The sequence below is a fragment of the Rhinatrema bivittatum genome, chromosome 16 (assembly GCF_901001135.1).
Source record: "Rhinatrema bivittatum chromosome 16, aRhiBiv1.1, whole genome shotgun sequence".
Classification (NCBI taxonomy): Eukaryota; Metazoa; Chordata; class Amphibia; order Gymnophiona; family Rhinatrematidae; genus Rhinatrema; species Rhinatrema bivittatum.
In genome coordinates, this window is record NC_042630.1 from 12,371,181 (window position 1) to 12,384,213 (window position 13,033).

Sequence of the window (13,033 nt, forward strand, 5' to 3'; positions counted from 1 at the left end):
TTCTGAAGTTTGTGCACACAAATTTCATTCAAGCTTTGCATGCAACCGTGTGCATGCATTCACGGAGGAATAATGCTGCTGTGTTATTTCTGGCTACCAGAGAGAAGTTTATACCGGCCAGGAGGACGTCTGAGCCCAGCAGAGAACTGCTGCCCAGGCTCCGTCCTGCACATAGGGGGTCATTTTCAAAGGAGTTACGCATGTAAATGTGACATACTATCGTAGCAATTTTCAAAAGCTATTTACTCGAGTAAAGTGCACTTACTTGAGTAAATCCTATGGACAATTCAATGGCATATATTGTAGCAATTTTGAAAAGCCCACTTACTTGAGTAAAGTGTATTTACTCGAGCAAAAACCAGTTTTGCTCGAGTAAATGCTTTTTAAAATCTACCCCTAAACGTATAGGGGCGGATTTTCAGAGCCCTGCTCGCGTAAATCCACCCAAAACCGGGCGGATTTACGCGAGCAGGGCCCTGCGCGCCGGGAAGCCTATTTTACATAGGCCTCCCAGCGCGCGCAGAACCCCGGGACTCGCGTAAGTCCCGGGGTTCTCCGAGGGGGGCGTGTCGGGGGCGGGCCCGGTCGTCGCGGCGTTTCGGGGGCGTGTCGGCAGCATTTTGGGGGCAGGTATGGGGGCGTGGCTACGGCCCGGGGGCGTGGCCGCGCCCTCCGTACCCGCCCCCAGGTCACGGCCCGGCGCGCAGGAGGCCCGCTGGCGCGCGGGGATTTACGCCCGACAAAGGTAAGGGGGGGGTTTAGACAGGGCCGGGCGGGTGGGTTAGGTAGGGGAAGGGAGGGGAAGGTGAGGGGAGGGCAAAGGAAAGTTCCCTCCGAGGCCGCTCCGATTTCGGAGCGGCCTTGGAGGGAACGGGGTAGGCTGCTCGGCTCGGCGCGCGCCGGCTATACAAAATTCATAGCCTTGCGCGCGCCGATCCAGGATTTTAGTGGATACGCGCGGCTCCGCACGTATCTACTAAAATCCAGCGTACTTTTGTTTGCGCCTGGAGCGCAAACAAAAGTAGGCTATTCGCGCGCCTTTTAAAATCCGCCCCTTAGTGTGCTGAAAATGGTGGGGGGTTGTAATGCACATCATCCGGCATTGCTTCTGTGCCCGGGACTTCGTCAGTTGAACTCCCTTCCCCTCCGGGACAATCCTACCCGTTTGTGGGTGAACAGAAATTTTCTGGTAAAGTTCGTACATTGCAATTTCAAATCTATGCACCTACCCTCTCCCACTCTAAATCCCGAGCCCCCTCTGCTAGGGAACACCTCCTCTCATTGCGGCCTGAACTACTCTTGCAACAGGGCAAAGGTCAAAGCTTTTAATTGCACTGAGGGAGGGCCAAAATGCGTTTTGATAGGGAGCAGAGCAGAAGATGGAAAAGTAGTGAGAGAGAAAGCGAGGGATCGTGGGAAAAGCTTGAGGAGACGCACGGAGATGAACAGCAGTAGAAGGGTCTTGCATTTTTTATGGGGGGATGGGGCTCCAATAGTCCTGCATTACTCCATTCTCATCTCATTCACTCTGTCCCAGTAGAGGAAGGGGACCACAGCTCAGCATTTCCCCAACCTTTACTAGGGTCAGTCTTCAAAGAAAAAAAAAAACAGTTCCTTAAATAAATGCCTAAATGTGGAAAGATTTTCAGCTGCACGATTTTAAACTGAAAACGGACCTAAATTGTGGTGGGTAAAAGTTCATCTGAAATTTCACTGCAATTTATTTCTCTAGATCGAAGAGCCTAAGTTAGGTTCCTAGTGCCGAAAACAAGTGCTGCACCTCAAGGTTCACTGGTCAGTTTTGAAGAAGTGGCTGAGTTAGGTGCCCAGTTCCCAAAATTAGGTACCTAAACCCTTTAAAAATGGACCCCTGTGTATTTACTCTATTATTAAAATGTTCATCATATGTACAGCACAGACTAAACATACACAGAACCGTGCAGAGAGACAGGAGAGGCGGTCCCTGTCCTGTGGAGCTTACACTCTGGTCAAGGCAGACAGAAGGCACACAGCAAGAGACAAAAAGGTCTGTGTGCATGCATGTTATGTTTTCCTGTGTCGGTCGCTGTATGGTTAAATAAAAAGTTAAAAATAAAATTAAGGGAAGCATTTTCGGAAAAGTAATCCTTAATTATTCTCTTCCTTGACACAAGGACTACCAGAAGAAAAATAGATTGAGTCCTATTCAACAGGGATACATACAGAAAGCAAGAAAGAAGTCAGGGAAGAGGAAAAACAAGAGAGATTCGGGATGCAAGAGGAGTCATTTTTTCTAAAAGCACTTTTTATTCAGAAATAAGCAAAAGTTACAATGAATGTCGTCTGACAGTGCAAATACACGACAAAAAGGAAAAACCAAACAGAATGTGGTAATACAGATAGACCTAATTCCCATCCACTTTACAGGAACACCAACCTTTTTCAGTCAAAGCCCAATCCAATGCGAAGAGTAAAATCGCATGCATGCTCTGAGAAAGCCCGTCCAGACAAAAACAAATACCATGGTAGTACTTGTAAGAGGTGAAATATTCTCCTCCCCCTGCCTTGCTACTAAAAACAAACAAGAAAAATAACCCCTCGCGGGTCAACATTGAGATGATGCTCAGATAGCCCCAGCCGTGCTCAGTGACTGTGTCCCAGAATCTCATCTAAATAAGAGGTTCCCACGTCTCGGACGTCTGCAGGGCTCTCACTTTCAAGTGTACACAACGCAGAATTAACACGAGAACCCCCACTTCAGACAAGTTGTCCATCTTCCTATCCTCTATCGCTGCAATTTTTAGTTTGTCGTCCGTTTAGGTTATCCACAAGGGAGTGGGAAGTTTATGGCTTTCGGGCACGATGGATACATTCATTGTCAGGGTGTAGGTCTCTCTCTCTGTGGTCCCGTGAATTCTGTGGTCATGCGAACTCTGAATACGGCCCCAGTCCTATTTTTCATCCTCATGCGTCAGGTCACTCAGGCACCACACACCGTGGCTCTCTCTGGCCCCTCCCCCACGCAAAGTCAGACATGCTATTGTCCCTTACATAATCCCAATTGTGCTAATGCTTAGCAAAGCAACCGCCAGAGCAGAAAATGTTACATCATGGAGAGAGGACGTTGCTGGGGCAGAGATTGTTGTTTCCTCGGCGACTACTGCAGCCTGATTTCTGTCCCACTCCAGATGCAGAAGTAAGGGAAGATTTTCTCACCGAAGCTGGAGGAGAACGTGTAGAGGTGCTCCATGGTGTCCCGATTGTAGAAGGAAAGCCGCCCCTCCTCATAGTCCAGATACACTCCCAGCTTCCTGGGGCTTTCACTCGGGGTCAAAGGAGTCACAGGGGAGGTGAGAGCCCGGTACTGTCCTTGCCACTGCTCCAAAGCCCAGATTCCTCTCTCAGGCGATTCTAACATATCCCCCTTCTGGGGGACCCTTCTCTGGAGCGCAGGGGTCATATCTTGGTGTTTGCCATAAAAAGGATCGGGGTGGAACTGGCCAAAAAGGAGATCGATGCTAGATGCGAGCTTCACCTCGTGCGAAGTCCTCTCTGTTCCCTTCCTGCCGACTGAGCCCTTGGAGACCCCCAGGGACCAGTTTCTCCCCTTCCCCACCTGCACCGCCCAGTAATGTTTCCCGGAGGTGAAGCCCTCGCAGCCCAGGACGCAGGGGTATGCCTCAAACCTCTTGGGATTCTCCTGCACTCTCTTGCGCGTGGCTTCCCACCTCGCGTGCTTGCAGCTCTCAGACAAGGCAAGATGAGGACTCGCCGTCTCCGGATCCAGCATCACAGACACCGCATGCACTGAGAGAGAAAGAGAGAGAGAAAAGATCTTTCATGATCAGGGAAAGAAGCCTGCTCGAAAACAGGTTCCCTGACAGACACTGGGTGGTTGTGTACTGCAGCACCCTTCCCCATGCAACAAGCTATCCCATTCAAAATGCGATTGCGGTATTTGTAACTGCAAAATATTTTGGTATTTGTCGGACCTGCAAACAACTACTGATAAAGCCCTGCTATGCAGAAGTGCCGGCAGCGATTTGTTCTCCTCCCAAGCACGTTCCCCCCCAAACTCCCTGACACGCTCACAAGAGTTGATGCTCCAGCTATACACCCTGGACTCCATTGGCTAACCGCATTCTGATCCACACTCCCACACACAGTCTGGGCCCCCAGATGCTCCCTGCCACATTACATTTGGGGTTTTTCATGTAAGCAATTTAATGCTCATTTTCAATTGAAAGATTGGTCTGTTTTCACATACAACAGCATCGAAAGTGGGTATTTATTTCATATCAATGATCTGAATTTCAGAGACCTTCAGATATGCAACAGGGCTCTTTAAATAAAGCACACATCTTCTGTGCGGAAACAAAAGCATCAGGGGTGAATTTTCAGAAAACTTTGGTGCTTTTTTAACCGGGCAAACAGGAGGTTTATGAAGCATCCAAAAGTAAGCACCTGATTTCTTAACCCACATATATCCTGCCCCAAAATAAGAGAGAGCATGCACACAAACTAATTTTCAAGGAATAACTTACACTTGGGCATGCTGACACCGTACCTGTTAATTCACACGATCAACGGGAAGGAGGGGAGAGTGCACAAGTACCCTTTAGCCTCACTCTTCAAAACAGGATGAATGTGGGCAGGTGGCTGTTTCAAGAAATTGGTATTTCTGCGTGGGTTTAAGAGTACACATTTATCTCTGGTATCCTGTTCAGAACTAAACCGTGCATTTCTGTTTTATCATCCGCTGTACTCGGCCGATTCTGGATGTAGCCGACAGAAAAGAAACACTACCACATCCCTATAACTAACATAGGATATTACTGGCTACTTCTGAGACCATCCTGCTCTGTGTGTCATGCACTTTGCGGCAGCTGTTCAGTGTGGTATGAAAATAAGAGACCAATTACGAGCCTTTGTTTCTTCCATGCAAGAAGACATAGCTGTTTATGTGAAGGAAAGCAAAAAAAAAAAAAAAACAGCAAGCGAAAAGCTGCACTCACAGACAGCCCTCTATACAAATATCCACTTTTATGCAGGCAAATATTTCATAGAACCACTTCTGGGTTTTTGCTGTCCGTTATGCTTACCTTTTAATTTCTTTACTATTTTATTTAGAGCAAGTTCCTGGCGAGGAAAGCTCGCGGTATTCTTTCTAAGCTTGACTAGAACGACGTCTGGCTCTGGAGTGGGCACATGTTCTCCCCTAGAAGAAAAAAAAAACAATTCTCAGCGGTCCAGTTCCATCCTCAGAGGAGCCACCAACTTGAGTCTTATCGGGAGATGCAATTTGCATAACGAACGTCCACGTCCCCTCGCCTCTTTCTTTGTAATCCACCTTGTGCCTTTAAGAAGAGGTGGATTATTAACTGGAAATAGATAAATAAATGACGGTTACGAGGAGTCGTTCACTCCGCTGTTCTGTAGCGACCTCGGGTCTCGATGGTGCCTCTCAGACTGGCTCAGTGAAGTAATAGGGGGATGTGCAGCCGGAATATTTTCATTTTGGTTTGGTGTTTGCTTGGAGCGTTGTCCCCTCCCCCCCCCTCCCTTTTAATATATTGCCACTCCTGGGTCCCTCTGGAGCCCCCTCCCATTTCCCAGCCTACAGAGAGGTCGTTCAGCCAGAAAAAATAAAGGGGAGAAGCATCCTCCCCCCCCCCCCCCCAAGCAACCCTACCCCCCTGTCAAGTTTATTTAAAAAAACTGAATTGCATCAAATGATCATTTCAGAAACTAAAATCTGATTTTAAATTCTTTGATAACCAAGGATACGTTTAAAAAAAAAATAAAAACTAATCCATCACCAACAATACCAGCCAAGAAAATAAGTCTTAAGACTGGAAGCCACATAAGCTACGCGGCCTCTTAGAGTGCATCGGTGGTTCCGGGGGACACTGCATGAGGTGAGTGATGTCAGAGAGCCGACACTGCCCAATGGGAGGGGGGTCATGAGTTTAACAGACCTCCTGTGCCCCTTACGTTTCAGGGTCCTCCTAAGCCTATCTTTTCAAGGAAAAGGCAGTACAATTCTCTCCCGCCAAGGAGAAAAGGTGCCCAATAAAACAAGACCTCTCCGTGTGGGCACTGAAGGGAACGAGATTTGGGGGGGGTCCAAGGTCAGAATGCCCAAGACTTCAGGGTGAGGGAGGTCATGTCCTGTGCTCCCCCAGAGTCATTCCTGAGAGTTTTGATGAGGATGGTTTAAGTTCTCCGAATACCTATGTCAGAAGGATTGCTTCAGAGGTTGGAGAGGAGGGGATTGGCCTTTGTAGGAGCTCAGAAGGGAAAAAACTGCCTGACGAGGGAAAGCCCTGTTTGCTAGGAGGCTCATCTGCTTGTGGCTACCGAAAGAGAGAAAAAAAATAGACAAAGAGCTGCATCCAGAGAAGCAGATTTCAGGGAAAAGCTAGAGGGAGCAGTTCATTCCCCAGACAGCTTCTCTGCCTTCCTGTGCCGCATCTGCTACAGCATGCAACCTTTTTTTTTGTACTATGGGACTTTTCCTGTACTAAATGATGCACTGCTGCGAATATCTGCTTCCTACAATCAAGTGACCAATAAAGGATTTTAAAACATTTTTTTTTGTAGTCAACAACTATGATGTGGAGTGTGTTTAGCTCCTTATTGGATTGTTTGCAGAGGAACTCCAGGCGAGTACGACCCTGAAAGATGACCGCCGTGCGGGAGGAACCCCAGACCACGGGTACAGTCCTGGCCCTCTTCCCAGGAACCCCTGAGGCATTGAGGCCACGCCTGTTGTACTGTACACGGATGTGTCTCGACAGCACTTGCTAGGATTAGGGGGAAGAAAATACATCTCAAACTTTCCTCTGAGAGAGGCAAGCAGGGGAACTATCCAGGACAATAGAAAATAAGAATAACTTCATACCTGTGTAATAGGTTTTTTACCCCCTGTAGAGAAAAAAAAAAAACACAAAATATTGAGCATAAGTAACCTTCAAATTATGGAATTGTGTTTTCCTTACTAATCTGATATGCTGTAGAGTCTTTTCTAAATTAATGTATAAGGTAAAAGGAAAGAACTCTCTAGAAGTGCTCCCAGGGTCTGTACCAGTCCTTACCCATGAGCTTTAAAATTGAGGGCAAGTGTACCATTAGTGCACCCGATCCGGAGTTCTTCTGATATTTATTGTCTGGATTAGTTTTAAATTTTGGCTAGTAAAAAAAAAGATTGGCTTTACCATTCTTCACTCATCTAATTTTTCTCAACTTTAAAGAATTTCTAAATTTCTTTACTTAAACTGCAGGCATTATCCATTCTCTAAAAAAATGGTATAGATGAATATAACTTTTCAAAACAGAGGTTACCTTTCATCAGCGACCCTCAGTTACGTTTCACATCCCTCCTCTGTCCTTTGTTTCCCGTCACATCCACAACTATTTTTAAAGACCACATTCTTCAGTCTACTAACATGGGTTCCCCCTGATTATCCTTACTTTGCTTTCTAACTACATGTGCAGATTCCTGGGATTGATAAAGATTTCTCACCTGTAGGAAGTCTGTTGCTGGCTGCTGGCACTTCCCCTCTATCTCCGCTATCAGTTGCTCCAGGGATGATCTTTGCTCTGAAAGTTTGCCGATGTTTTCGTTCAGTTTCTGCAGAATCTCCCTCTCTTCCTCTTCCAGTCTGGTGAGGAAGACCTCCTGCTCCATGTTCAGTAACTGGTGCAGCTCCTCAAAATCTGAAAAAATTCTCTGTGTCTGAACCGCTGCTTGTATCTTCAAGAAAGGATGTAAACAGGAAAAAAAGAAAAATAACTGAAGTAGTAGCAGTAATAGTAATCCGGTACGCAGCAAAAAAACACGCACGCACTTATTCAGAATGTGGGCACATCGCATCTCTTCTCATCATCCGGCACAGGAAGAGAAGTGTTGAAGATGCAGAGTCGCACGGGGTACAAGGCAAAAATGCAAAAAAGAAAGTCAATATCTGTGGAAATGCAAGCAGAGAGATACCCCCCCACACGTCAATTACGGCGACCAATAACTGCAAGGGACGTGCGTCCCTCCACCATAAAGCGATTGCTGTGAATCTTTAGGGTCACTGGAACATTCTCTCCCCCCAGAGCACAGAACCGGTCGCAGGATAAACACAGGCGCAGGCCTCTGCTAGCCGCAGGGAATGTTTATTTGCCAGCGCTCTGCAAAGTCGTGGGCAGACCCGCTTCAGTTCTCAGGAACAGGGAATCTCACAGGTTCTAACGAGATAAAATCTTTGGGGTTTTTTTTTTTTTTTACTTTAGTGACTCTTCCATATGTGGAATACAGCAATAACACAACAGGATTGAAAACTTGCTTTGAAGAACTGGGAGAGCCTTACTACAATACAATCTGAAGTAATTTGAACCTTAGGGGGGAACCAACAACTTCTCTCTAAGGCAATGTTCCAGAATTGAACGGTAGGTGTTAGGGTCTCGCTTTTGACCCCCCCCCCATGGGCAGATTAAGTCTTTCTAGCCCTGGGTCTTCCTCATCCAGACAGGGGGCAAATTATCCCCCTTGAGAAGGTGTAATGTCGGTTCATCTTTGTGTCAATTTGTAACCAGCTGTTGTGATCTGGTTATTGTAAAGGGTGGTTTGAGTGGTTTTTTTGTATCCTACTGAGAACCGTGGAAGGAGCTGGCTAGACTTTTGAAAGTGCAGCGATTTCTTCACAGATTCAATGGCGAGTTAGAAATTTTAATTTTCAAAAAAAAGTGTTGCACTGCAAGCAGAATCCCCTTACAGCTCAAGTTTGTACAAAGTAGAATAAATAGCATGCTGGGTTCTGTTCTTGCTATGAGGAAGGGGTATTTGATCTTCCTTTGAAGTTCTTGCTCTCGCCGTTGATAAATACAGAAGGCGAGATCTACATTTAAACGCCAGAATTTCCTGCCAAACCTTCAGCTCTCCCGTTTTCTTTTCTTCTTTGGACAGCCACCCCTGAACGTCTCCCAATTTCCTCCTCAGCACACCCAGGCACTCCTGAAGCTTCACCTACGAATGCAGAAATATGAAAACGTAATCAAGATGCCAGGAAGCGGGACCCCGAGCCTCTCTCTGTCTCTCTCGCAAGAGCTCAAGCGGAAGCCGCCAGGGTCCAATTCAATGCGCTACAAAACCTTGCCGAGGCCCACTCGCTTCTCCCTCTGCTGGGGGAAGGAAGGAACGATAGCATAAATCGGTTTTTAAAAAAAGGTCAACATCAATAGGGATTGCAGCAGCCAACCTAAGTTCACCTCTGCTTCTCTGGGAAGCTGGGAACAGGAAGGCTGCAAAGAGATAGTGGATACGGCCTCTGGGGACCAAGACGCGCCCCCCCCAGACACTGCACAAAGCTGATATTGGGCGGATAGGGCTCAGGGTGGGCACGGCCCATATTCCGCAGAGATTGATGGGTCTGTGGTCCCCTGGACAAGGCCCTGCACTTGTAACAGGTGGACTAGCAGGGCAGTGGGGGGGGGGGGGAAGGGTGGGATGGGAGGACATGCATACAGAAACCTGAAAGATGGGGGTAACAACCTCTATGGGGATCAGGGTGTGAGATCTGTGACCCTGGGACACACTGTGATAATAAAAGATACTGACACTCAACTCGCCTTGTAGTCCTGCACAGCTTCATCTACCGGAAACATTGTGTGAGCTTTATGATCCCGGGACAAGCCGCACACCACACAGATGGGTTTCTCGTCATCCTCACAGAACAGTTTTAAGGTTTCCTTATGCTTCTTACAGGAAGCCTCCGTTGGTTCTCCCGCGGACTTCTGGAAGAGCTGCTTTATCATCTCGGTCATGTTCCCCAGCTGCCTGTTAGGAATGAGGACCCTTTCCTGAGAGGTTTCCCTGCACTGGGGGCAGGGGAAGTCTGCCTGCAGCCCCTCCCAGCACCGGGCGATACAGGAGCGGCAGAAGTTGTGTCCGCACTTTGCAATCACCGGATCATTAAAATACTCCAGGCAGACGGAGCAGATGGCCTCATCGCGGAGATTCTCTGCTGGACTTGCAGTGGCCATGGCTGTGGAGAGGGGGGACAGGAAGGAGACTGAGAACTTCACTTTCGTTTCTGAACAAATGGATTTGAAGTGGGAGAGTCCCCAGACTTCCCCCATCAGATTTCTTCCACTAATGCCGCTGGTATCAGTCAGTTACATAGTGCTACAGTCCCTGCTCCACAGAGCTTACCATCTGATCAAGGCACACAGACAAAAACAGAAGCTCTTGGACTCAAAATCAGAAACAGGTCATAACTGGGATGAATCAGAACTAGGTGGATTACTAGACAGAATTAACTGAGGAAAGCAGTTCTGAGCAATTTATAGAAGAAAAAGCAGGATGTGCTCTGCAAATTATCTACACGCCTTTCCACACCAGGCCTTTTTCATAGCAGAACTTACAGGGCCACAGGAGTCCAGCATAAAATCTGTAAGAAAGTGCACACAAGTTAAACAGGCAGCGCTTAGCTCAGCTCCAGGACAAGGCCAGACCTTGCTGCAGGTGAGACGTGCAGCGTTATGGTGGAAAATCAACCCCTAAGTGGAGTAAAGTTTCCAGGGCTTGAGTTACTCTACACATGAAAACCGAAGCTCCAGTGTCCGGACCTGTACTTTGTATTTAAATGTGCAGAAAACATAGTTTGTGCACAAAAATACCCACAATACTTTCCATACATAAAATATGATGTATATGCACAACTAATGCTTTCTGCACCAAAATGATACCACAGCATGCAGAGACCCCAGCAAAAAAAAAAAAAATCCATAAAATGTTGGCTTAGTTTTCATTATACATCCCCAAAACTCTTCATGATGCAAACGGTTTTCAGAATTGCAAAAGCTACAAACTGCAGAAGTTTACTTCGATTAACAAGGGAAGGTTAGAAAAAAACAGCCCCCCAGAGGCATTTTCAAACACTCACCGGACAAGGGCCACCGATTCAGAAGTCCACGTTTCCAGAAAGTGCCTCAGTATGTCCTATAAACCTGCACCAGCAGGAGATCTCAAACAGGAAAAAAAAACCCCTTTTCCTGAATGAGAAGCCAAGAACAACCAGAGTGGCCCCCCTACCCCCGTCCCACGCGTTCAAACTTACCAATAAGACAAATTCCCCTCCTCCTCCTCCTCGCAAGCCACCGGCACTTCAAGCTTCCCCTGCAGCGAGTAAGGCTCCTCCCAGCTCGCGAGCCATTGGAGACTCTGCCAAAGAGACCCACAACACCAACCAATCAGCTTGCCTATCTGCTGTGAAACTCCTCCCCGCCCCCCCCTTGTAACCAATCACCATAAGGAAGAGGGAAGGGAGCAGAAACTAGTTTTAGAGTCAGCTCCAGCAAACTATTTCTGTGCCTTGCAGAAGCATTCTTGTGGACTAGGGACATAAAGTGTCCTATTTATTCAGTAAAACCTCAGGCACTGTTGCAAGGGACAGAAATCGCCTACCGTGTAGGCAGGGAAGGTGTTACTAGTTTCCTGCTGCAACATCAAAGCAGGCTATTTGCCAGAGCGGTTCTGTGAATAATTGCTGAAACCGTGTTATAAAAGGCATTTCGAGGGCAGGTTTGTAGCGGCCCGGGTGAAGGCAGTCACCCCCCCCCCCCCCCCCCCCCATATCCTTGACACCGGGTTTTCAGAGGGAAAGTGCATGCAAAACCTACCATTTGGAAACGAATCCGCAAACTCACAGGCACACGATTACACCTGCCAATCTGGGTGCTGTTTTCTGGAACATTAAAAAGCATGCGGGTGATTGCAAACCCTTCCCCGCCCCCAGCAACACCTCCCTGTTCACTGAGGATAAACCTGCACACGTTCAGACTTTATACTCGTAGGTTTCCCAGTCTATGGGGGTGGGCGATCTTGTAACAGGACGTTCCTGCACCATTTTACCTGCAGGAATGGCTTTCAAAATGACCCTAACTGGAGTATTATTTTTCTGAAAGCACTTTATTCAGAAATAAACAAATTACAATGTATATTGTCAAAACAGTACAAATGCAAGAGAAAACAGAAAAATAAACGTTGTGTAGCAATGCAGAAAGACGTAATCCAATCCACATCACAGGATGAACAAACCCTTTTCATCCAAAGTGCAATGCATTTCCAGTAAATCTCATGCATAGTCTAATATAGTTCATCCAAACAAATAAAATAATAGAATTAGTAAAATTCAAATATTCTCCCGCACCTGCCCTTCGACTATATAATTATAATTTTATGACTTGACTGTTGAGTTAATTATGAATGTATTTATTTTAAACCGCATAGAAATTTTGATATGCGATATATACATTTTAAAAATAAATTAAAAAAATATATATATGTATACACTACAGAACATGGGATTTTGTATTGCATTAAATCACTGACAGTATAAAAGCAAAATAACCCAAACCCTTATCACATGACATAATTTATCGATCTATTATTATTAGTGATGCAGCCTTGTGATTACTTGTAACCTTATCAATTGACTTTCTTACAGGCCGATACAGTACAGCACACTGTTCACCCGATACAGTACAGCGCACTGTTCACCCGCGATTGGACGCGCGTTTTGGATGCGCTAGCTTTACCCCTTATTCAGTAAGGGGTAATAGCGTGTCCAAAATGCGCGTCCAACCCCCCCCGAACCTAATAGCGCCCGCAACATGCAAATGCATGTTGATGGCCCTATTAGGTATTCCTGCGCGATACAGAAAGTAAAATGTGCAGCCAAGCCGCACATTTTACTTTCAGAAATTAGCGCCTACCCAAAGGTAGGCGCTAATTTCTCCGGGCACCGGAAATGCTTTTCTGTGCATCCTCCGACTTAATATCATGGCGATATTAAGTCGGAGGTCCCGAAAGTTAAAAAAAGTTTAAAAAAAAAATTTGAAATAGGCCCGCGGCTCGAAAACCAGCCGCTCAATTTTGCCGGCGTCCGGTTTCCGAACCCGTGGCTGTCAGCGGGCTCGAGAACCAATGCCGGCAAAATTGAGCGTCGGCTGTCAAATCTGCTGACAGCCGCCGCCTCCTGTCCAAAAAGAGGCGCTAGGGACGCGC

The 13,033-nt window shown here is 46.9% G+C and overlaps 1 protein-coding gene across 3 annotated transcripts; it reads right to left on the reverse strand.

Annotated features, from left to right (window-relative positions):
- Positions 1-2,262: 2,262 nt before the first annotated feature.
- Positions 2,263-11,774, reverse strand: LOC115078112 (E3 ubiquitin-protein ligase TRIM39-like). Of its 3 annotated transcripts, XM_029580763.1 has the most exons (8): positions 11,647-11,774; positions 11,085-11,188; positions 9,595-10,010; positions 8,897-8,992; positions 7,505-7,735; positions 6,884-6,906; positions 5,082-5,197; positions 2,263-3,786 (listed from the first exon to the last, which is right to left on the reverse strand). In XM_029580763.1, exons 3-8 carry the CDS (start codon positions 10,006-10,008, stop codon positions 3,137-3,139), a joined length of 1,530 nt encoding a protein of 509 aa, XP_029436623.1. In that variant the 5' UTR covers positions 10,009-10,010; positions 11,085-11,188; positions 11,647-11,774; the 3' UTR covers positions 2,263-3,136. The 3 variants fall into 3 exon arrangements, with proteins under 3 accessions (XP_029436623.1, XP_029436624.1, XP_029436622.1); XM_029580764.1 differs by lacking the exons at positions 11,085-11,188; positions 11,647-11,774 and adding an exon at positions 10,911-10,997; XM_029580762.1 differs by lacking the exons at positions 11,085-11,188; positions 11,647-11,774 and adding an exon at positions 10,911-10,991 and having other exon boundaries at positions 9,595-10,415.
- Between the last annotated feature and the right edge of the window lie 1,259 nt (positions 11,775-13,033).